This window comes from Rhinolophus ferrumequinum, chromosome 5, assembly GCF_004115265.2.
Source record: "Rhinolophus ferrumequinum isolate MPI-CBG mRhiFer1 chromosome 5, mRhiFer1_v1.p, whole genome shotgun sequence".
In the NCBI taxonomy this organism is placed as follows: domain Eukaryota; kingdom Metazoa; phylum Chordata; class Mammalia; order Chiroptera; family Rhinolophidae; genus Rhinolophus; species Rhinolophus ferrumequinum.
The window spans coordinates 8,541,993-8,565,224 of record NC_046288.1 but is presented as its reverse complement, the minus strand read 5'-3'; the positions used below and the strand labels follow the sequence as shown (position 1 = coordinate 8,565,224).

Here is a 23,232-nt window from a genome sequence, read left to right as displayed (position 1 = left end):
AGGCCCTCCTGGGTGTCTTGTAGAAGTAAAGCCAAGGCTGGATTTTCCAGGCTAAATTAAACCCCTCCAGCTTTGACAAAGTTATAGGCCTATTATTCAACAAGGTGGGAAAGGGGGATAGTTATACGTCAAAAGCACGGGGCTGAAATATCTGGTTCCTCTTTCAAACACTGAGACCTCAGCGTGCCTGTGTATCAAAAGCCATCCAGAAACTTTTGTTATTCTACTTGCCCAGGCATTGTGAATTCATCTCTAGCTACTTGCTGATATTTCTAAGCTATTCCTCCAACGCACAAATTTTTAGGATCACCCAAGTGGTTTTCAGCTAAATCTCAATATTTTGAGGTACATTTCACTGAATCCACATAAATTATATTCCACTTCAATTATCCTGTATTCTGCATAATATACACATTTATTAAATGCAACCTCGTCTAAAGCAGACACTGTTAAAGTTCATTGTTATATAATACAGTTTTAGTGAGTATCTGAGGTCTCAAAGGAGTCAAGTTAAAAACTACTGTTTATACATTCCACTATATCTTTTTAAGTTAAATTTTAAGTGTTACATTTTAAGTGTTTATGTTTTAAGCACCTATGTCCTCTAAGATGGAATATAAGCCATTCTCCATAATTTAAATAGTAAAGAAAATTAGTATAAAAGTATACACAATAGTGCGATATAAGAAAAATATGTTCAACTTTAAATCATTTCCCATAATACTTTGTCCTTTTCTCAACTTATTTTGCATATTAAATTTAGCTTGCAAGTCCCATGCACATCATAAGTGACAGTAGGAAGCACGGGTCTGAAAGTGTAATTATAAAATTAAATATGATAATAAATGTAATAACAAAAAATGGGATAAATCCCCAAAAGACACCTGAAAACTGACTATAAATCATTATTCATTATAACAGAAAATGGAAAGCTCTCACATGAGAGCATTTCTCAGGATGAACCAGGTCAGGAGGAAAACAAATTTTACCTAAAAGTACCCTGAAGACTATGAGGATCTTAACTAGAATTTTGCGACTAATTTAACTGAGAGCAGAGACTGAGTTATTATAAGAAGGATGATCAAAATAAAACAAGAGTCCCCTGAAAGCCAAATGCACCCTCTTTCATTATCTTATTTATGCATACACATGAGCCCATAGAGAAATTAAAGCAAAGAGATATAAGTGAAATTGTTTGAAATTAAGAAGAAACGGAACTAGAATCCAGGTCCAGAAAATTGAATACTCTACCTAATTTTCTTTTAATCCATATAGTATTCTACATTTTTCTCCAATCCTTCAATACTTAGCATACGTTATAAATACTTCTTGTGCTCTCAGTTTTATTACTACTTCTTCTTCTTTTCAATCCACTACTTGATAACTATTGTTGACGTCTACTGAGCTATTTTTAAAAGCGAGGCACCGTCCCAAGCTGTCTCTAGCATTTAATCCTCACGTGAACTTTATAAAGCAAATACAGCTATTATCTCCATTTTACAGATGAAAGGCCTGAGACATGTGGCTGCATAGCCTGCTGCTTTCTCAGCCACTGCAGTGTGTTCAATGGTGCCCCCCTCCCAAAGATATGTCCATGTCCTAATAAACTTGGGACCTTGAATGTGACCTTATTTGGAAAAAAAGGTCTGTGCAGATGTAATTAAGTTAAGGACCTTGCGATGATAAGATTACCTTAGGTGTCAGGATGGGCCCTAAATCCAATGACATGTGACCTCATAAGAGACAGAAGAAACCACACAAACACACGGAAGAGAAGCCATGTGAAGATGGAGGCAGAGGCAGGAGTGACACGGCCATAAGTCAAGGAATGCCTGAAATCACCAGAAGCTGGCAAAGGAGGGAAATGAGGTCTCCCTTGGCAAGTTCCAGAAGGAACATGGTCCTGCCAGATTTGGGGCTTCTAGCTTCCAGAGCTGTGAGATAATAAATTTCTGTTGTTTAAGCCACCCAGCTTATAGTAATTTGTTACAGCAGCCTTAGGAAACTAATACAATCACCCTGTCACACTGCCATCCTTCTAGGAACACAGGGGGCCTCTGTACTACCCTCCCTAGTTTAACCCCTGGGAAACACCTAACAGAGCTTCTCTCTCTTTCTACCATAAAAACACCTTCTGCAAATGGTTCTTTCCAACAAAACATTTTCCTGAATGTTGTGTCTGCTAATAATTCTTTACTTACTTCTACAATTCAGAATCTAGTGTTTCTATTGTACCTAGTTTTTATTCTATGGCAATGCAGGCTTTTTCCAATTAAAATAATAAATGGCTTTGCCTATTAAAAACATATTTTACACACTACTCAAATTAATACAAATAGCAAACCATCTATTTGCACTTGCAAATGCAATTCATTCTAACATTTCTGTTCTGAAAACTTTCTAACGTTTTAATTCAGAGAATAATTGATGTTATATGTGATAACGTGCTTTAGCACACGCTTTTAAAAATGTATATTTAGTATTTCAAATATTTCATGACATACTTTTCACTGATTTACTCTTATTGAAAATTATCTCTAATCCTGTTCGATAGTGTGCTGCACCGTCTCTCTTTGTCCCTCTGCCTCTATCCTTCACACTCCTTGCCTGACTGAGTTCCAGGGTCGACCATGAAAATCACCCAGCATCTCACCCAGAGCTGATTTAGATGATGAGCTACGGGACTTGTGAGCTGAGGATATTCAGATGAGAGGTTGGACCTTATCTTTCGAGCTCATATTAATTGTGTGCCCTTGCCCAAGGGTTGTCGGTGAGTTCAGTTGGCAGGAGGCCCTGGCAGATGGGGGGGCCGGAGGAGAGTGAGGCCAGGGTATTCAATTCTTCTCTCTCCCTGCAGGACTAAAGGGCTGGCAGTAGCTGTGCTCCTCCTAGGACCGCAGCACGTAGCCTGTCAGGAGACCTCTCTCCCACATCTACAGCTCCCTCCAAGTGCTGCCCAAGTGCAAGGCATGGGTGGCGGAACTGCATCCCCCTATGGCAAGACCCTGGGGCCTCCCATCACTTATTTGTTCTCTTCATCCTAACCACACTTCCATAAATAGTTCTTCCAATAAACCTTTTTCAATCACCCCTTTGAATACGCTGTCTGTCTTCTGCCAGACCCTCACTGAAATAGCTACTGAGTGTCCCAGCTGATAGCATCAGTCTAACATACTGAATAATTTATTCCCATAAATAAAATTACTCCAGGTTTTCAAAAAGTTTCCAGTTTAAAAGGATTACAACTGGCTATGACTGGTGTGGGTTTTTTGTTTTTTTTCTCCTTTAACAACAACAAAAACCAAATGGGGTAGCTTAGGATAAGTTTGCTCTTCTCAGACACTTCTGCTACAATCTACTTTTATCACTGAATGATTTTGATTCCAAAATACCTGTCATCACCATCATTGATGCACTCGGGGAAGACAAGGCTACAGCCAAAAAGCATGATATGTTGATAGCAACTGAGGCGATGGAGATACGTGAAGAATTTGAGGAACTTCTCCATTTCCGTGTTTTTGACAATCGAGGAGAGAGGAATTAGCGTGGTGTGGTAGGGCAGCATCTGACATTGGCTGTGGGTGATGTTCATGCAGGCACCTGGGAAGTCAAGATAATTACATTTAGAAGCAGAAAAACCAGAATTATATGTTCACAAACTCATTTGATATGATAGGTTAATGTGTTCATAAAATATACTCTTTAAATAAGAACGATATACTGACACATATATACATACATATAAGTCTTTGTGCCTGCACACATGTGAATGTGTGTGATAATGAAATCAAGCTATTGACATTCACAGAGGGCATTTGTGTCCTGGGCAAATATGTGGAAAAACACATTCATACCTAGCTGGTGGGCATATAAACTGGCAATCATGGTTTTGGATCACAGCTGGATCACAGTATGTACCCAAAAACATCTTTTAAAAACGCACATCCTTTGAAACTGTAATATCATTTCTAAAAAAGTTATTCTAAAGAAATAACAGAGATTGTGAACATGGATTTAACTACGTGGATCTTCAATCCTGACTACGTCAATAGTTTAGGGTCAGTTCAGAGCCTCTTGATTTCATTTGCTTCCATAGCTTAGCTGGCTCTTCTCCTGGGCGCTACCACCTCCACAGCCTCTCCTTCTTCATTACATAAATGTGCGTGGTGGGTCTGATGTAAATCAAAATATTAATATGACTCCAGATGATGGGATTTTAGGAGACACATTTTTCTTTTTAAAATTTTGTGTTCTCTTATTGATTCATATAAAGATTATTACTTTTATTAACAAGAATTGAAATTTTGGCTATTGTTTAAGCAAACTACTATTTAAAAGCAGAATCTTCAGGCTCTAGAAATGTGGCAGAAATATTCGTTTTAATTAAGTTGGAGAGGAAGAGCAAGAAGGGAAAGAAGTTCAACAAGAAAGGCACCATCTCTTCAGATCACGATATAATTCCCAACCAAAGAAGTGAAGAGAAAAACTTCTCCAAACCAAAGACTAAGTCCATTTTAATAATGATAATGTTGAAAAATGAGGCTGCTTTTCTGATCAAATGGCCAAACTAACCCTTTGGACTGTAATACAGAATAAACATACCCTATCACAGATGAATTCCCAACCCCCTTTTCTGATTCATTCTTTCAGATAGATCACTTCAAATATCCGGTCATAGTCTTCTGCAGGCTACTTCTAAGTACACTTCTTCATCTCACATTTCTTTCAAACCTCTTTGAAAACCACCGAGCCCTTTAGGAAGTCTTTCCCCCAAATGACCAGATTATAACCATTACCTCAAAGAGTCTTACACTTCATGAAAAGACACAAATCTCCATTGTTACCATGTTTCCCCAAAAATAAGACCTAGCTGGACAATCAGCTCTAATGCATCTTTTGGAGCAAAAATTAATGTAAGACCCTGTGTTACATTATATTATATTATATTATATTATATTATATTATATTATATTATATTATGTTATATTATAATATTATGTTAAAGACCTGATCTCATATTATAATAAAATAAGACCGGGTCTTATATTAATTTGTGCTCCAACAGATGCATTACAGCTGATTGTCCAGCGAGGTCTTATTTTCAGGAAAACATGGTAAGTAATATTTATTGATCATCCAAAACATGCGGAGCTTAGTAGGCCATGATCAAAACAATGTTTCCACTTTGAAAGGCAAGCAATGGCATGCAGAATTTCTCTGGATGCTAGACCCTAGAATAGACATGACAAAAAAATTTAAGGGCACAACAGTTTTTTTTGACCTCATCAAACTCAAAATACAAAATGGGGAAAAAGGCATTAGAGACAAAAAAAACAACAACAACAACAACAACAACAAAAACCCAAGTTAAAATATGCAGAAAGAACGCAAATATACATGAATTCAATTTTGCATGAGTGCTCAGGTAGGGAGTTCTGGGCAAGTTTTATGAATATGATACTCTAGTTATTTAGTGAGGGAAGTTAAAACACATTTCAGTGTGGTAGAACATTATAGACAGGGAGAATGTACATTTCAAAATGACACAATTATAAGTATGATGCTACAAGAAGAGATTTTTGCTTTTAAGAGCTGAGGGTAAATTTTTCTCCATCAAAAATACAAACTCATTTGTGGAAATTTCAATCTTAAGAAAATATTTACTGACAACCAACTTTGTGACAGGCACTAAAACAGGTATTCAGATTCCCTCATTCACAATTATCTCATTTTCACAACCCAGTAAAGTGATATCATATCTATATCATACACGAGGAAACTCAATTTCAGAAAGGCCAAGACATCTGCCCAGAAGTATACACCTATTATGTGGAAATTCCAGATTTTCAAACCTATGTCTTCTGAGTAATTTCTGTTTGGAGTCACGTTAGGCTAATGCAAAGGGAGTTATTATGTTAAAAACAGTTATCAAAAAAGATAATTCCTAATGCTCCTTGAGAAGAACAGGCTAAAAAGCACATAATGATGTATCACAGGATCTGTATTTTTATTCACAGATAATACACCCATGTATACTGACTACATGTTGCAATTCATTTTAAGTTACATTATTTTCTTTATGGATCATCAGCTTTGGGGTTTCTATATTTTATGATAAACCACATTTGAAACAATGAGATGACCAAAAGGCTCATTCATCCCACCTAGCCAAAGAAAACAGAAAATAGTGAATTTTTTTTTGAATTCAAGGTAATAGTATTTATTACATGACTATATATAAGAAACAATTATTAATATTATGTGTGAATTTGTAAATCTTAGACATTATGTGATTATTTACTACATTGGCAATACATTATTGAAATACCTCTATATTCTCAACACAAAGTTTTATCACGAGAAATTTTTTTTTTAGTTTCTTTTTTATTTGTCTGAGTTGCCTTGAACTTTTACGATTATTAACTTGTATCATTCATATAATCAGAAAAAAATTCAGCTGTTTCAATTTTATAACAATATTGTTTCAAAGGCAACGCTTCTTTTGGAATTACTGATTTGCTCATTTCTGATGCATTCAGCAACTGGATGTGCAAACATAATTATACAGAAGTGGAAATTACCAAAACCTGAGGGTAAGGTGCATGTTCATTTTTTTTTTAATTTATTGGGGTGACAATTGTTAGTAAAATTACATAGATTTCAGGTGTACAATTCTGTATCACATCATCTATAAATTACATTGTGTGTTCACCACCCAGAGTCAGTTCTCCTTCCATCACCATATATTTGATCCCCCTTACCCTCATCTCCCACCCCCCAATCCCCTTACCCTCTGGTAACCACTAAATTACGTTCCCCAGATTAATTTTCAAAACCCCGTGGCCATCTTGTGGTTACTGATTGTTTTCTAATCCCCTCACCTTCCTCCTTACCCCCACCCCCGCCCGCCCATCTAGCAACCCTCAGTTTTTCCTCTTTGTCTCCAAAACTGTTTCTGATTAGTTCATTCACTTTTTCTTTTCTTTAGATTCCACATATAAGTGAGATCATATAGTACTTATCTTTCTCTGTCTGACTTATTTCACTTAACATAATGTTCTCTAGTCCATCCATGTTGTTGCAAATGGTAAGATTTCTTTCTTCTTTATGGCTGCGTAATACTCCATTGTATAAATGTACCACAGTTTCTTAATCCAGTTATCTACTGATGGGCATTTCGGTTGTTTCCATGTCTTGGCTATTGTGTATAGGGCTGCAATAAACATAGGAGTGCATAAAGATTTTTGAATTGGAGTTTTGGATTTCTCCAGATAGATACCTAGGAGTGGAATTACTGGATCATAAGGTAGTTCCATTTTCAGATTTTTGAAATACCTCCATACTGTTTTCCATAGTGACTGCACCAATCTGCAATCCCACCAACAGTGCACAAGCGTTCCCTTTTCTCCACATCCGCGCCAGCACTTGTTGTTTGTAGATTTATTGATGATAGCCATTTTGACTGGGGTGAGGTGGTATCTCATTGCGGTTTTTATTTGCATTTCTCTGCTGGTTAGTGAGGTTGAGCATTTCTTCATATGTCTGTTTGCCATCTGTATGTCCTTTTTAGAAAAATGTCTCTTCAAGTCCTCTGCCCATTTTTTAATTGGGTCGTTTGTTTTTTTGGAGTTGAGTTGAGTGAGTTTTTTATAGATTTGTGATATTAATCCCTTATCAGATATATCATTGGCAAATATCTTTTCCCATTCAGTAGGATCCCTTTTTGTTTTATTGATGGTTTCCTTTGCTGTGAAAAAACTTTTTAGTTTGATATAATCCCACATGGAAAACAGTGAATTTTGAGAGATCATTTGAAAAAGACAATACAGTGAGGAGAAGTGCATTTTAGTTGACAGTGTGAGTTGCACAGAAGAAAAACAAAAAAGATATTTCCCCCTATAAAAACAACTTTCCTTGGGGAAAAAAAAGAACCTATACTCAGAAAATGATTAAAATAATGGTAAGAAACCTTAAAGCTAAGTCGCAAAATAATTGGTATAGACATAAATAATAATATCTTATATTTGTATAATGGTTTTCTAAAGTTTTCCAAAGCACTGTCATATTGTAAAATACAATCTTAAAATGTAATGCATATCCTCTTGTTGTAAATGAAGAAACTAAGGCTCTCATAGGTAAGTAGGTAGGTAGGTAGGTAAGTAGAAAGATGATGAATGGATGGGAGGATGGATGGACAAAGAGATAGGTAGGCAAATAGACAAAAAGTGATTTTCAGAGGATACACAGTCATTAACAGAAGTGAGACTGATACACAGTCCCTTTCTTAGGACAACACTCTTCCCATTACACCACAGCTGTTAATAACACAGCAAATACCAAAGAAATTCAAAACAGCAAGAATTTAATGTAGGGTGAATGATTAGGGAATTTACAATGAAAACATAAGGTCTGGATTGGCAGGAAGCATATGTACTACTGGAGAAAAATAACTGAAAACACTAAGAATCATAATGACATGTGACCAAAAAAGTTCAAAAAACTTGATTCTGGGCAGAAAGAAGACTTCAAACTTCACTGAGAATTTGCTCATAGACAACAAATATAAAAGGAAATTACTCTTTAAGACTCGTGACCTCAAATTTTTCATATTCAAGTAATTGTGCAAATTTCCTATCATCCCTTCTGCCTCAGCACGCATGTCAAATATTACCTTTTCTTAGAATTGTCTTTGAACACACAGTGTGATTTATGGATGATGTGATACAGAATTGCACACCTGAAATCTATGTAATTTTACTAACAATTGTCACCCCAATAAATTAAAAATAAATTAAAAAAAAAAAAGAATTGTCTTTGAAACATAAATCTAGTGTTGTATTTTGCACATTCTTATCAGGGGCAATCAATTTTCATAAGCCAGCTACATGCTGTGAACCATGCAGAGCCATTTTTCTGTGGGGAAAGGGAAGGGTATTTTTGGAAATGGACTCATTTATCGTTGCTACTCCATCTAACTTCGTTTTCATAGGATAGAAAAAAGAGAGGAAGTTTGTTTTTTCTTTCCTGAGAACTTCCTACTCAGTCTAATAGAAAGTAGAAGTTAGAGGTGCGATGCAAGAATGTGTAAAAGATACAATGGATGTAATTAATGATAGTGTTCATATAGATATCATACTCAAATTGTGTATCTTCTTTTAAATAAGAGTTACTTCAAGTGGGGAGAATAGAGAGGAAAAGTTAGAAATAGATCTGAAGAAAAAAATTGCTTCTTGATATAATGTATAACTAGGAAAACAGAAATCTTTATTCTTATTAACTCTTTAATTCTAAAACACCATTGCTAATAAGACATGATTTAATAACAAATAACAAACAACAAATTTTCAGAGTAGGCATTGATTGTAACATAGGTCCCAATTTGAGGAAAAAATTAAAATATGAAAATAAAGTGCTGCTTGGAGTTCAGATAAGTTATCAATTTTATTTTGTTTTCTTAATCTGACTCAATTATTTCTAGATCTAATTGGGGGTTTTTCTACACATATCACACTCCTAATATTTCTAGACAGTAGAATTAGGAAGGAAAAATAGTCTGGTGTAAGGTTTTCTGTATGTTCATTTGGAAATTATGATAAACTCTGTGTTTTTTTTTCCTACTTCTAAAATTAGGTAATGTGTAGTTAGAAATTCTTATTCATATGCTTTTTATAATGCAAAAATTAACTTAAGAATAAATGGTTTACTTTTCTAAATTAATGTGCACTCTATCAAATGTCATGAGTAGCTAATTTTAAAATGATGATACCCGGATTTCCAGTCAAGATGGCAGAGTAGATAAATGCTGTGCTTGCCTCCTCTCACGACCACATCAAAATTACAATCAAACCACAGAACAACCATCATTGAGAATCATCTGAAGTCTAGCTGAACAGATCCTACAACTACAGATATACAGAAGAAGTGACCTTGAGCCTGTTAGGAGGGGTGGAGACACGGACAGGGCCGGTTCCACATCCATGTGGTGGTTAAAAATTGGAAGGGATATCTCAGCGGCAGAGATCCCCCTGGAGAAGTGAGGGATCACAGCCCCACACAAGGCTCCATAGCCCAGGGTTCCAATGTTGGAAAGAGACGTTCTCATAATTTCTGGCTGTGAAAACCAGAGAGTATTGTGGCTGAGTAAGATGGAGGACAGCTGCAGCTCCAGGCATTCGTCTTAAAGGGCCCACACATGGATTTACTAACGAAATTGCTAGCACTGACCTCCAGTGCTGGGGCATCAGTTTAAAAGATGCCAGCAACATACATGGAGAAAATGAACTGTCTGGCTTCAGGGCAGGCTGGAGGGGCAGCCACCTTCCAGACAGAAGTGCTGGCAGAATCCATTGTTTTTGTTGAGTCCTCTCCCACTCCGGTGTGCAGACATAGACAGCCACCATATCTGAGTCTCCACTGACCTGGCTAACAAAGTTCACTGTCCCCTGGTGATTTCCTGAGACTCTGCCCCATCCAACTTGCAGGCATACCCAAGCCACTTCCAGTGCCTTTTACATACAGCCTCTCTTGGCTCATGCTGCAGACTTTCCTAAAATCTCTCAAAGGTTCAAAAAAACAAACAAGCTGCATCTGGCCTTGGCATGCCCCGTACCTCTTGCTGAGCAGCCCTAAGCCCAGCACTAGTGACAGCCGGCCTCAGTTCATGACTTGGCTTCTCAAGTCACCTCCAAACCCAACGCACGTGGTGCCCATCTGCAGATTGCTTTGTGGCTCATTCCAGGTTGCCCCAGGGAGTGCACAGTCTGCTGTCAAACTTGGCCTGTGGCAAGGCCCATCCCCAGCACGCTAGTGGGCCAGCAAGACTAGTGGCCAGACCAAGCTGGAGCACCACCTGGTTGCCTCTAAGGATAATACACCCGAAGGGCAGACTGGGCAGGCATCAAAGCCCTGCTAAAGTGCATCCTGCTCTGTAGGGTCAGCCCCTGCACAACAACTCCTTCACTGTACTAACAGCCTGTCCTCATAGAAAATTAGCCCAAGGTTCAATCTCTCCACTGAGATGCAAATAGCAACTAAAGCTCAAGTACAAGAGAAGGGCACACATAACCCACACAAGGGACACACCTGGAGCACATGGCTCAGGTGACCAGGGACACTGAGACACTGGGCCCCACAGGACATCTACTACATAAGGCCACTTTACTAAGACCAGGAGACTTTGCAGCTCTACCTAATACATAGAAGCAAACACAGGGAAGCAGCCAACATGGAGAGGCAAAGAAACATGTCCCAAATGAAAGAACAGACCAAAGCTCCAGAAAAAGAACTAAAAGAAATGGAGACAAGCAATCTACCAGATGCAGAGGTCCAAACACGGGTTATAAGGATGCTCAGTGGTATCAGTGAGAACTTCAACAAAGGAAACATAAAAATGGAGATAGAAAACATAAAAAAGAACCAGTCAGAAATGAAGAATACAATAACTGAAATAAAGAACATAGCAGAGGAAATCAAAAGTAGACTTGATGAAGTAGAAGATCAAATCAGCAATTTAGAAGATGAAGTAGCAGAAAACACCCACTTAGAATAGCAAAAAGAAAAAGATTCCAAAAAAATGAGGATAGTTTAAGGGGCTTCTGGTACAACAGCAAGTGGACCAACATTCACATCATAGGGGCACCGAAGAGAAGAGAGAGAGAACAAGAAACTGAAAACCTATTTGAAGAAATAATGACAGAAAACTTCCCTTACCCGGAGAAGGAAATAGACATACAAGCCCAGAAAGCACAGAGAGTCCCAAAGAAGATAAACCCAAAGAGGCCCATACCAAGACACATCATAATTAAAATGCCAAAGCTTAAAGACAAAGATAGAATTTTAAAAGCAGCAAGAGAAAAGCAGTTAATTGCCTACAAGAAAGCTCCAATAAGATTGTCAGCTGATTTCTAAACAGAAACTTTACAGCCCAGAAGGGATTGGCATGAAATATTCAAAGTGATGAAAAGCAAGATTACTCTAACCAGAAAAGCTATCATTTAGATTTGAAGGACAGATAGAGTTTCCCAGACAAGAAAGTGCTGAAGGAGTTCATCATCATCAAACCAGTATTACAAGAAATGTTATAGGGACTTCTTTAAGAAAAATAAGGGGGGAAAAAAGATAAAAATAATGAATAATAAAATGGCAATAACTACATATCTATTAACAATTACTTTAAATGTAAATGGATTAAATGTTCCAATCAAAAGACAGGGTGAGTGAATGGATAAGACAAAAGGACTTTTACATATGCTGCCTACAAGGGACTCACTTCAGTTGGAAAGACACACACAGACTGAAAGTAAAGGAATGGGAAAGCTATTTCATGAAACTGGAGACAAAATAAAGCAAAAAGCTGTGGTAGCAATACTTATACCAAAGAAAATAAACTTTAAAACAAAGGCTATAACAAGAGACAAAGAAGCACCCAATAATCCCACTTCTGGGTATTTATCCTAAGAAACCTAAAACACTACTTCAAAGGTATATGTGCATCCCTATGTTCATTGCAGCATTATTTACAATAGCCCAGATATGGAGGCAACCTGGGTGTCCATCAATGGATGAATGGATAAAGAAGAGGTGATATATACTTGCAATAGAATATAACCCAACCATAAAAAGAATGAAATCTTGCCATCTGCAACAACATGGATGGACCTAGAAGGTATTGTGCTGAGTGGAATAAGTCAGACAGAGAAACACAAATGCCATATGATTTCACTTATATGTGGAATCTAAAGGACAAAATAAATGAACAAATAAAACAGAAACAGATTCATAGATACAGAGAACATTTTAATGGTTGCTGAATGGGAGGGGGGTTGAGGAGTGGGTGAAAAAGGTGAAGGGGAAGTACAAATTGGAAGTTACAAAATAGTCATGAGGATGTAAAGTATATCATAAGGAATATAGTCAGTAATATTGTAATAACCATGTATGGTGTCAAATGTGTACCAGATTTATGAAGGTGATCATTTCATAAGTTATATAAATGTCTAATTACTATGTTGTACACCTGAAACTAATATAATATTGTATGTCAACTGTAATTGAAAAGTAAAAAAATTATTAAAGTTCAAAAAAATGATACTGATAGCCAATCTTATTTAGCAAATCAGTTTGGTAGTGGTTAAGAAAAAAAATGCTGATTCACTTACTAGACATTTCTGCACTGAGTTTTTACATTAATGATTTTTACAACACTCACATTCTCTGCCATGCCTTAATTACAAATGATCTCGTTTTTAATCAGGGCAATCTACTAAATATTTGTATTTGATTTTGATCTACACAGAATTTATTTCAACAGTGCATAAAAATCCCTTAAAATCAAATTAAAAAATTGTTTTTAAATAGAAGCAAATAGTACCTAAATCATGATTATATGACATAACACTGTAATTTGACAGGAAAGAACTTCTCAAATTAAAAATAATGAAGTATTAACTTTCTAAAGTATTTTGCTATTTTTTGTCTAATAACCTACCGAGAAACTTTGGTAACCTTGTTGACTTCGTACGTATGATTGCACCTTTAATTGAAGGGCTACTAATAAGAATTCCATTGCATCAGCGGGCAATATTTTATCAAAGCACAGTTGGTTTGTCCTAATTTACCTAAATTTGACCCATTTTAACTCATGAATTTCCTTCACAGGACTCCCTTGTGGGTGACATTTGCTTGTCTTCCAGATCTTAATTTGATGAGATTGGAAAGGAAAGTTCTCCGTATATAGCCCTTTCCAGTGGTTTGGGAAGAAAGTTCATGACAGAGCTGGCCTTTTTCAAAAATTTTTATTTTTCATTCCTTTCATCCAGTCTATCTGTAATTTTGTTGCTGCTTCTCAGATGATACCTTTTATTCCCTCCTCCTTACATTAAATTCTAGTTTTTTTATGGTTCGACTGTTTGGAGCCTTCTCACATTCACCACTTGTATCGGCATATTTTTATCCTCATTATTTACGGAACAACTATAACACTTCAGCATTGTCCTCGGCCCTTTCTCATACATCAGCACATTTGTCTTCCCTGCAAGTTACTGTTTCACAGCTGAGGAAACAAGGATAAGTAATTTCCTGCAAGATTTATGCAGCTAATAAACAGTAAAGCTGGAATTCAATTCAAGTCATCCCATCCCAAATCCAAGGATCTTTCCTCCAACAACTGCCCCCATAATCGAAACATTATATTATAGTTAAAGGCATCTTCTCACCTGGGTTTATATCACTGTGGTTTGGCCCCATGAGTTCTACAGAGGCAGGTGGAGTCTTCATCACTGCTCATTCAACAAATATTTATTGAATATTTCAAGTACTGCTCATGGGGCAGAGCAAAATATACCATGTAGAACAAGCCCTTAGGAAGTTTATAGTCTAGTCGGGGGAGACAGAAAACAAGCAAATGGTGTCTGGCATTGACACACGAAGTCATAACCTAATGCTCAACAAAAACCGAAGTAGCAGACATGCCTCCGTAAGGAAAGACTGACATCAAAATAAATCTATTCTTATTAGAACGAATTAAGGACTATTCATTTATAAGGTGAATTCTTCCTCTAAGTAATAGACTAGAACTAAATATTTAAGTGGTATAAATATAAAATTCAGGTGCCCAGAAGCAATTTCACACAGTCTTTTGATTTTTCAATCATTCATATTCGTGCTCAAGCATTTTGCTTGTTGCTTTCTGTCTTCACTGTTCCTATTATAATATTTAAGTTGTTATCATTTCCTATTTACTGAGGATTCATGGCCGTTAAATAAGAACATCAAAGAGAAGAAACTCCTTTCTCACTGATCAATCATGGCAGGTCTATCACCCTGCAGGAGTAGGGAGCCACAGCAGAGGCTGCTTCAGAGAACCAGCCTTCGTAGGAGACAGCAAAAGTTGCCATAAGCATCCCATCCCAAGTGCTCCTCACCTCTTTGTCACATTATCCTGTTTTATTTTCATTATTGCATTAGGACTACTTGATAGGATCTTGTTTATTTATTTGTTTATTCTCAGTATTCTCCCACATCACAGTAGAGACTTTGTCTTGTCACTAGAAACCACGGGGATACCAAATAATAGGTACCCAAGAGTTAATCACTGAATGAATGAGGAGATTAAGTGGAACAAAGGCTTTACACTAAAAGGTTTCTTATCAAACAAGATGGAAGTACATATAAAAAAGCCAGTGTATCTGAGACCTGAGGGCACTAATGTAAATGGCTAATATTGCTACTATTCTTAATAATCTGTTCCCTAGAACTTCCCGTAGCATAGGGAGTCATCCCATCATTTTTCCTCCTCCAGATTGATTCCAATCTTGGGCCCCTCTGGACTATAGTGCAGCAGTTCAAAGTAAAAGAGGAGAGTTGCTCTCCCTATCCTCCACAAGGTATGGTCTGTTACCCTTACGCGTGCTCAATCGCTTTTAACATGTGACCTCACCATAAGCAGAGAAAAAAGGAGGATGTGCTTACAAGTTACAAAGGCTGCAGAAGGATGAATACATGAGCACCTGTATGATAGAGTGCTGCAGAGCTCTGAGGAGAATGGGGGTAAAAATAATCCTTGTGCCTGATAAGAGTAGGAGCAAACACCGTAAACTATCAAGGTAAAAGCTAGCTTACTCTGAGAGAGAGAAAGAGAAGCCAGGAGACTACATTGAACCTGGGTCCAAACTCCAGCACCCACAAGGCTGTGTGATCTTGGGGAAATTACTTAACCTTTAAAACCTCCTAATCTGTGAGATCTAAATAATAATAATGTTAATCACAGGTTTGTAGGATCAAATTTGTCAATGGAGATAAAGAATTTAAGACAATGCCTTCATAAGGCTGATGTTCAACTGATGTTTCAACAGCACTAGCACCTTCAGCAAGAAAAATATACAATTCAGAGAGAGACTAGAATGAGATAAATTTACTTTGCAGTAAAAGCCTAAGTAATCCATTAATATCTATTTAAGTTTTGTTTAAATATAAAATATATTTAAAATTTTATTTCCGCTTATTGTTTTATAGTCAGATCAAACAATTTAAAGATAAGGAAATAGATAAAATATCCTTGAGAACCTTCTAGGCTGGTTGTTTGCTAGCCTATATGTAGAACTTTATTTAACCTTCCCACAATCCTATGAAAAAACTGTTTTTATTCCCATTTTACAGATGACGAGACAGACTCAATGAGGGTGACAAAGTATGCAAGGTTACACACATTTTAAGATGCAGAGTTGAAATTGAAGCCAAGTCTTTCTGATCCCATAGCCTATTTTTCTCCCACTGCATTGTTCTGTCAAAGATACTACTCCATTTTAAAAATTGTAAATTTACTTCATTCATTATAAAATATTTTGATGAATCTTTTTGGATTCCAGCATTAGAGCTGCTTCTCCAAGATTGGTAGAAACTAAACCTTCTCAAAGAAAACAATGACTCTGCTATTCAAAATAAGTTCCCCATCCTCACTGAGGGACCAATTCGATTGGAAATGCTATTTCTGGCTGCACCACCAAGTCAGCCCAGGCCAGGACTACATCAGCAGAGTGGAATAATGAAGGTCATTCTCTGTTCTAGATAACTCCCATGAAAAGTAACATTTAGCCAGCACGATTTCTGGGAAAAACCAATCTGAAAAGATAGCATGTTCTTAGGAGACCGGAAAGAGGGTTACAAAGAGATAAGGGACAGCGGAAGACATGGCCTCTCTGTGAAGAACCTGGCTTCCTAACTAACTCTATAAACATCTTTGTATCCAAACATGGTAAGTATTTTATTTCTCATAAAAGAAATAAAAAAGAAAAGTAAGACCCATTTTCTTAATGAGTCAATTGTTACATTTGTACAAAGTCTTTACACATGTAATCAAAGAATAGGTAAGTTGGTGTCTTGCTAATTTATGCAAAAAAAGAAAGTAGACAACCTAGTTCATTGCTACGTTAAATTACCAGAGTTAAGAGCTAGCTACTTTTTCCAGAAGAAGCATGAGGTTTGAGGTTTAATATTTTCTATATAATCACATATATTCTATATAAACTATGTAATATTTTCACATATATTCTATATATTCTATATAATCTATATAATATTTTCTATATAATCACATATATTAACATTTTTAATGCAACCTCAAGTCTTTTGGTAAACTCTTTTGCCAAGCTTCAAGATTTCACATCCTACATATATACATACATACCATATATATATATATATATACACACACACACACACACATGTATATATATATATATCTATAATTCTCTCCTATCATCATATACACACAGCCATACTACTTGATTCTAAGATGTTTAATGGTAGCTAAAGTCTCATAACCTGGTGTAATTCATTCATTCAACAAATATCTACCATGGAAGCATTCTAACACAGTGAGAGGTCAATATTTTATTGTAAATTAATTATTCATATTCCATAGAACTAAATAAGATGTAATATTTCAGCTGTCACACCCTTATCTATCATTTTTCATTAATTGCAAAAGAACTACACATCTTGTCCCCATATAATTATCTATCCTAGAATTATGAATGATTGAATAATAACAATAACTTAAATTTGTATTGCACTTTCTAGTTTGTAAAACATCTTTCCCATACATAGTATGGTGGTTCCACAGTCTAATTCAAATCCTGTCTTTTTTGTTCTATATGTATGTAGCCTTTGTTGTTAATCAGTTACTAAACTTCTCTGTTTATCAGATTCTTACCTGCAAAATGGGGATAATAAATCTGTGTTATAGGGTTATTGTGAAAATTAAATGATGTTTACAAAGTACCTATCATTAACACATACAATACGCTATAAAAGTTTTTGCTATTATTACTAATATCTCATTTGTGACTCACAAAAACTCTATGAACTTGATAAGAGAGATAGCTGTATCCATGTTATATAGGTAAGAAAATTTAGGCGAGACTTTAAGCTTTCATTCTGCCTCTTTGCTCTGTATCCCAAGATGTGTCCATCTATAGAGGGAATAATTACTCACGAATATACAGAGCGTGCAAAAAAAAATGTATACACTTTTTAAGAAAGGAAAAAACTATTAAAATTGTAATATTCAATATACACCGGTAACAAAAGATGAATACAAGCCACGTTTGACTTCTGCAATTACAAGAGGTGCTGAAAGTGGTTACCATCAGCGTCCAGACACTTCTGATTATGGCAAACTACTGTTTGAGCATAGATAACATATCTTAAAATGTGTACACATTTTTTGGCACCCCCAGTATATAGGATCAAAATTCAAAGTGTCATTAGTTAGTTTTGTTTACTTGCTAAAACATTTCTGAGTATTATATTTTCAAAAAACACTCATTAAGTATTTAAAACCATTAAAACCATTAGTTACTCACTGAGAAAATATTTACTAAGTGTCTATTTAATAAAGTCATTGGGCTTAGTGCTGTGGAATTTAAAAATAAGAATTTGAAATTAGAACACATTTTATTATTTAGTTGAAATATACATTCATACATATAAAAATTATTTGTTTTTTATGCCAGCGATGGTAAAAATAAATTCTACAAGGATTAGAATATAAGAAATGACCTAGTGGCACATTATGTTCATTAAGGGCAGGCTTTATTGTAAAATCACTACCTCACCGTTAGTTTTAAACTTCACTGCTCACAAAGGCAATGAGATTTCAGTGGACTTTCCAGCCCTGTGTAGTTTTATTGGGAATCCCATTTTAGGTTTAGTAAGTAATACTTATGGGTTAAGTGCTGGAGGAATGAATGACAGGACAGAGCAGCATATTAAGGTCTGGACTATACCAGCTAGATACTGTGCTTCTGAATATATTTGCAAAATGCTCATTCAGATAACCCTCTCTAACTCAGAATTCTCTAAAGTTAAAATCTGTAACAAGTCAGGCTCAAAATGAGCCGATGTTTACCTTTTTACTCTCTGTTTCTGCAAAGGAAGATTTTACAGAGAATAACATTGTAAAGGAACGTATGTGCTCCATACTCAAAAGGAAATAGTAAGATAAATTTCTGGTATTGTTTTTTGGAATACATATGACACACTGCTTCTTCTTTGAAATAACTATCCTTTCTATCTTATTTCAAGGCAATGTAAGGTGAGAAAGTAAAAGTAAAACCTGAGCAACTACTCAACAAAATAAAGGAAGGGAGGAGTGGAAGAATTCTGGTTGGTTATACCCTAAGCATAAACTCCCCCAAGTCCCTAACTGAATAGCAGCCATGAAATTTGGGAGGCCTTTCCTACCCTCAACTCCATGTGTGGTACCTGACTGGCCAATGACAGTCAGCTCATGACATGGCCTGGCTCTGCCTTTAGTTCAAGGGCAGATACGATACTGAAGTTGGTCCAATCACAGTAAAAACCCAACAGCAGAATGGGTACATATTTGGGGCACTCAGGGTAAAATAAAATGTGGGGCTGCTTGTTCAAAATTATTTATATATATTATATGATTCATCATATTTACATTTATTTATATTACTGTTAATAACTTCAACAGCAAAGCATTGAACAAAGTGTGGTGTCCCTCCATGCTCAGGGCCCCTTGCAACTACAAGGGCAGCAGCTTATGAAGGCCGGCCAATGGTTAGAGGAATCCTCCCTCCAGGAACCTCTGTAACTCTCCACACAGGAATATTGGAGTAGCAGTCCCAGGATTTCTCCATAACGTTAGGGTAAGAAATAAGGTGATCGTTTTAAAAGCTGTGGGGGGACTCCAATTCAGTCAGAGGACTTCTGCCTTTTTATATGACTTTAAGGTGCCAGAGCAGGGATAAACCAAACACACAAGCATTCCTGGTTTTGTCCACCCTCTCAAACATTGCATGAAAGAAGTGCCTCTTCCTGGGAAACCAGATGTGTCTGTCCAACTGCGTTTCAACTCCAGCTTGGAGACTCACATTTCTCCAGGGAAACTGCCCACACTCGGACTGGTGAGGAGCCCATGCCCTGACCTTCTCTCCCAAGTTTAGCCAAGAGAGAAAACATGTTCTAATGCCAGTGTTCCAACTATTGTGCTCAAATGTTTGCTGCCTTATGCCGGCTTCTAAATTATAGCGCACATAGTCAGGCCAATCCCTTATGGGTCAGTCATTTGATTCCTTGATATGTAGGGAGTTTCTCAAGAAGATATTAATGGCTATACTATATCTCTACTGTGGATAGATTGGAGGATGTAGCCAATTGTAACTGAAGACATTTGTTGTGCAATAAGAAAAGTGTGTCTTCTTTATCAAGAAGATATTAACAGGAAATTTTATAATATTTTTCTCCTACTTGTTACCAATTATGTCAATTCACTTGTCAGATGCCCAAAAATAATAGGACTCTGTGTGAAACGCTGGCCTTGAAAATGTAAATTCTGAAACTTCTCCATTCCCTGCCATTTTCATGTTAGGAGGAGATGGAAGTAACTGGAATAGAGGGCTCTGCAATAATTAATAAAGCTAAAAAGGAGAAACATAGGAAGCTTAAACATGGAAATGAATGTATAGAGTTGGAATAGCAAAGATCAGAGTCAAAATTAATGAGAATGCCCAGGTTTGAATGGAGCGGATATAACGATAACCTAGAGAGGTGGAGACCTGAAGGATAAAGTGGAAGGCATAGAATACTCAACCCAAAAAGTACAAGAGGGGAATGCTGAATCAATTTGTTTCAGGGGGCATGGTAATTTTCCTATAATTGGAAATTTCCTATAATTGGAAAAAATATGTATTTTAATGATAATGAATTAAATATTTAAAATAAGATGTAACATATTGCTCTATAAAGCCTTTGCTTTCTCCAGGTGATTTCTTAAAACTAGTGAAGCAGGATATTTTAAGTAAAAACTAGCTGTCTCTGGGCAAACAATGCAGAGAGCAAACCCTCTCTCAATTCAATTATGAGAGCAAGTTTAAACTCTACTACAAGAAGCACTAGAAAAAAATGCTTTAAAAAAGAACCTGAGGGAAATTGACAAAATGTTGAATGCACATGGGCATTCATTGTACTATTCTCTCTACTTTTGTGTGTGTGATTAAAAATTTCTATGTGAAACAATTTTTTAAAAAGGATTCTGAAATATCGTTGACCAAGAAATCTGAAAGCCCACTAAATATAAACATCCAGAAATATTTTGTAAAATAAAACAAACTTTTTTTTTTACATAAACAGCTGAACTCTCCATAAAGAAAAGGAAATCTCAAGATTCCAGGAATGTAGGCAGTGAACTGAGAACCTTCAGCCCATAACATTCCACTCCTGCCACCCCCCAAAAGTATGTCCTTATTCATGCAAAATACATTTATTCTATCCCAACAGCCCAAAAGACTTATGGTGTTCCAGTATCAACTCTAAAGTCCAAAGTCTCATTTATTTATCTAAATCAGATATGGTGAGACTCACTTACGATTCATCCAGAAGCAAAATTCCTCTCCAGCTGTGAACGTGTGAAACTAGGACAAGTTATGTAATTCCAAAATACAATGGTGAAATGGGAATAGGATAGCCGTTTAGGTTCCAAACGGGAGAAATGGGGAAAGAAGGAAGGGTTAGTGGGTCTCTACTTGAACATTGATGGTACTGGATGTGTCCCCACACCTAACCTGCTTCACTGCCTCCTATGATTGGCTGTAACATGGCCACGTGGCTAATCCCCAAAACTCTAGAGCAAGCATGAGTTTTGATTTAAGAACTTCATTTCTTCCCCATGGGCAACCCTCCCATATTATTTATTTTTAAATGTTTTTTGACTTTAGAGGACACATTAATATGGTAACATTGTCACTGTGGCTCAACAGCCATTGGGTCATCATAAATCAGTCTCCTGAAATGCACAGCCTAAGGCCTTTGTCCAGCGCACATTTATCAACATATAACCCAAACAGAAACAAACTCTCTGAGCTTGATTACTTAATAAACGATGGAAGAATTGGAAGTCATTCCAAAGAGGGAATTGTAGAATTCTAAACCTCCTACTTCCTGAGGTGATAAAAACTCTCATTAATACATATAAAAGTAAGATTGGCCTTCCCAGAAAATTGAAAACTAAAGACTGTTCAATTTATCTAACTTATCTATAATCAGTTATAACTGTCTTATCTAAAACAGTTATGAATAAGTTTTTAAATTTCAGAATGAAACAGTATAAATGGATTAAAAATGGAAACTCCAGGACCTCCTTTAAACTAAAATTTACTTTTATAATTGTAAATAAAATATTATGATATTTACAAAACATGTATTTCTTACAGCATAAAAATGGTAGGAAATAGCAATCTTGTCTTTTAAAAAAATAAGAATTGAAATGGATCATGTTTTCTTTCATTTATGAACCTCTCTTGTAGAATTTCTCAAGCTATAAATAATATGTTCACGTCTCCAAGCAATTACTTGGCTACTTGGGGACAGGATTTCTCTTTGATCCATCTTTACAGACTAGATAGCCAAATTTCAGGGCTTGGAACCCAGTAAATAGCTGCTTATGAACAAAAGGTTCTTCCCAGAATATTAATCTAGGTTCTAAGAAATTGAAATGTCTCATAAAGCTTAGAAGGGTACAGCGGCATCATATTGAGTTTACGTCAATTAATATAATTATAAACAAGTACTGTAAGTCATCAATTCACACCACAAATACTAGGTTAATGATGCAGAGCAGTAAAATAGGAGAATGAATTATGTTAACACTAAAAGACAAGGAATGCTTTGCATCAATGTGAACTGATGTAAAGCTTTTGGCTTGAAAACTTACCATACTTATTTCAACTACAAGTAAGTGAAAAGGCATATTCTCCAAAGGCACAAGTAACAGCAAACAGATTTCCACTGATGGGAATCAACACAAAATTGTACAAAGACCAAAACCCTGAGACAGTCAGCAAATTGAATGATTCAGGCAAAAGAATACAGTGTCAATTTTCGTTCAGAACCAGAGAGTGACGTAGATTACAGGGTGTTGTTTTTTCTGTTTTTTGTTTTGTTAACTTTTATCTGAGAATTTGGCTCTTAAAAGATAACTTTTGTCCTTGAATTTGATCAGGATTATTTTTGCAATGCTGTAATCAGCATGCCACTGGTTTCTGTATGTGTTTTTTTTTTCTTTTTTTTTTTCCCTCTATATAGATCAAGGGTAATGGGTTGTTGTTCTTCCTGAAGAGGATATTAATGAATCTGGAGAGAAAAAGTTTGAGCCATAAGCCTTTTTTGACATGACTATTTAACTCTGACTCTTATTTGCTATATTAATGT

The 23,232-nt window shown here is 36.2% G+C and overlaps 1 protein-coding gene across 1 annotated transcript in view; it reads right to left on the bottom strand.

Annotated features, from left to right (window-relative positions):
- Positions 1–23,232, bottom strand: part of CORIN (corin, serine peptidase) — a 202,541-nt gene that overhangs the window by 125,127 nt on the left and 54,182 nt on the right. The window contains 1 exon segment of the mRNA XM_033106663.1: positions 3,393–3,600. Within this exon segment, the coding sequence (XP_032962554.1) occupies positions 3,393–3,600 (208 nt within the window).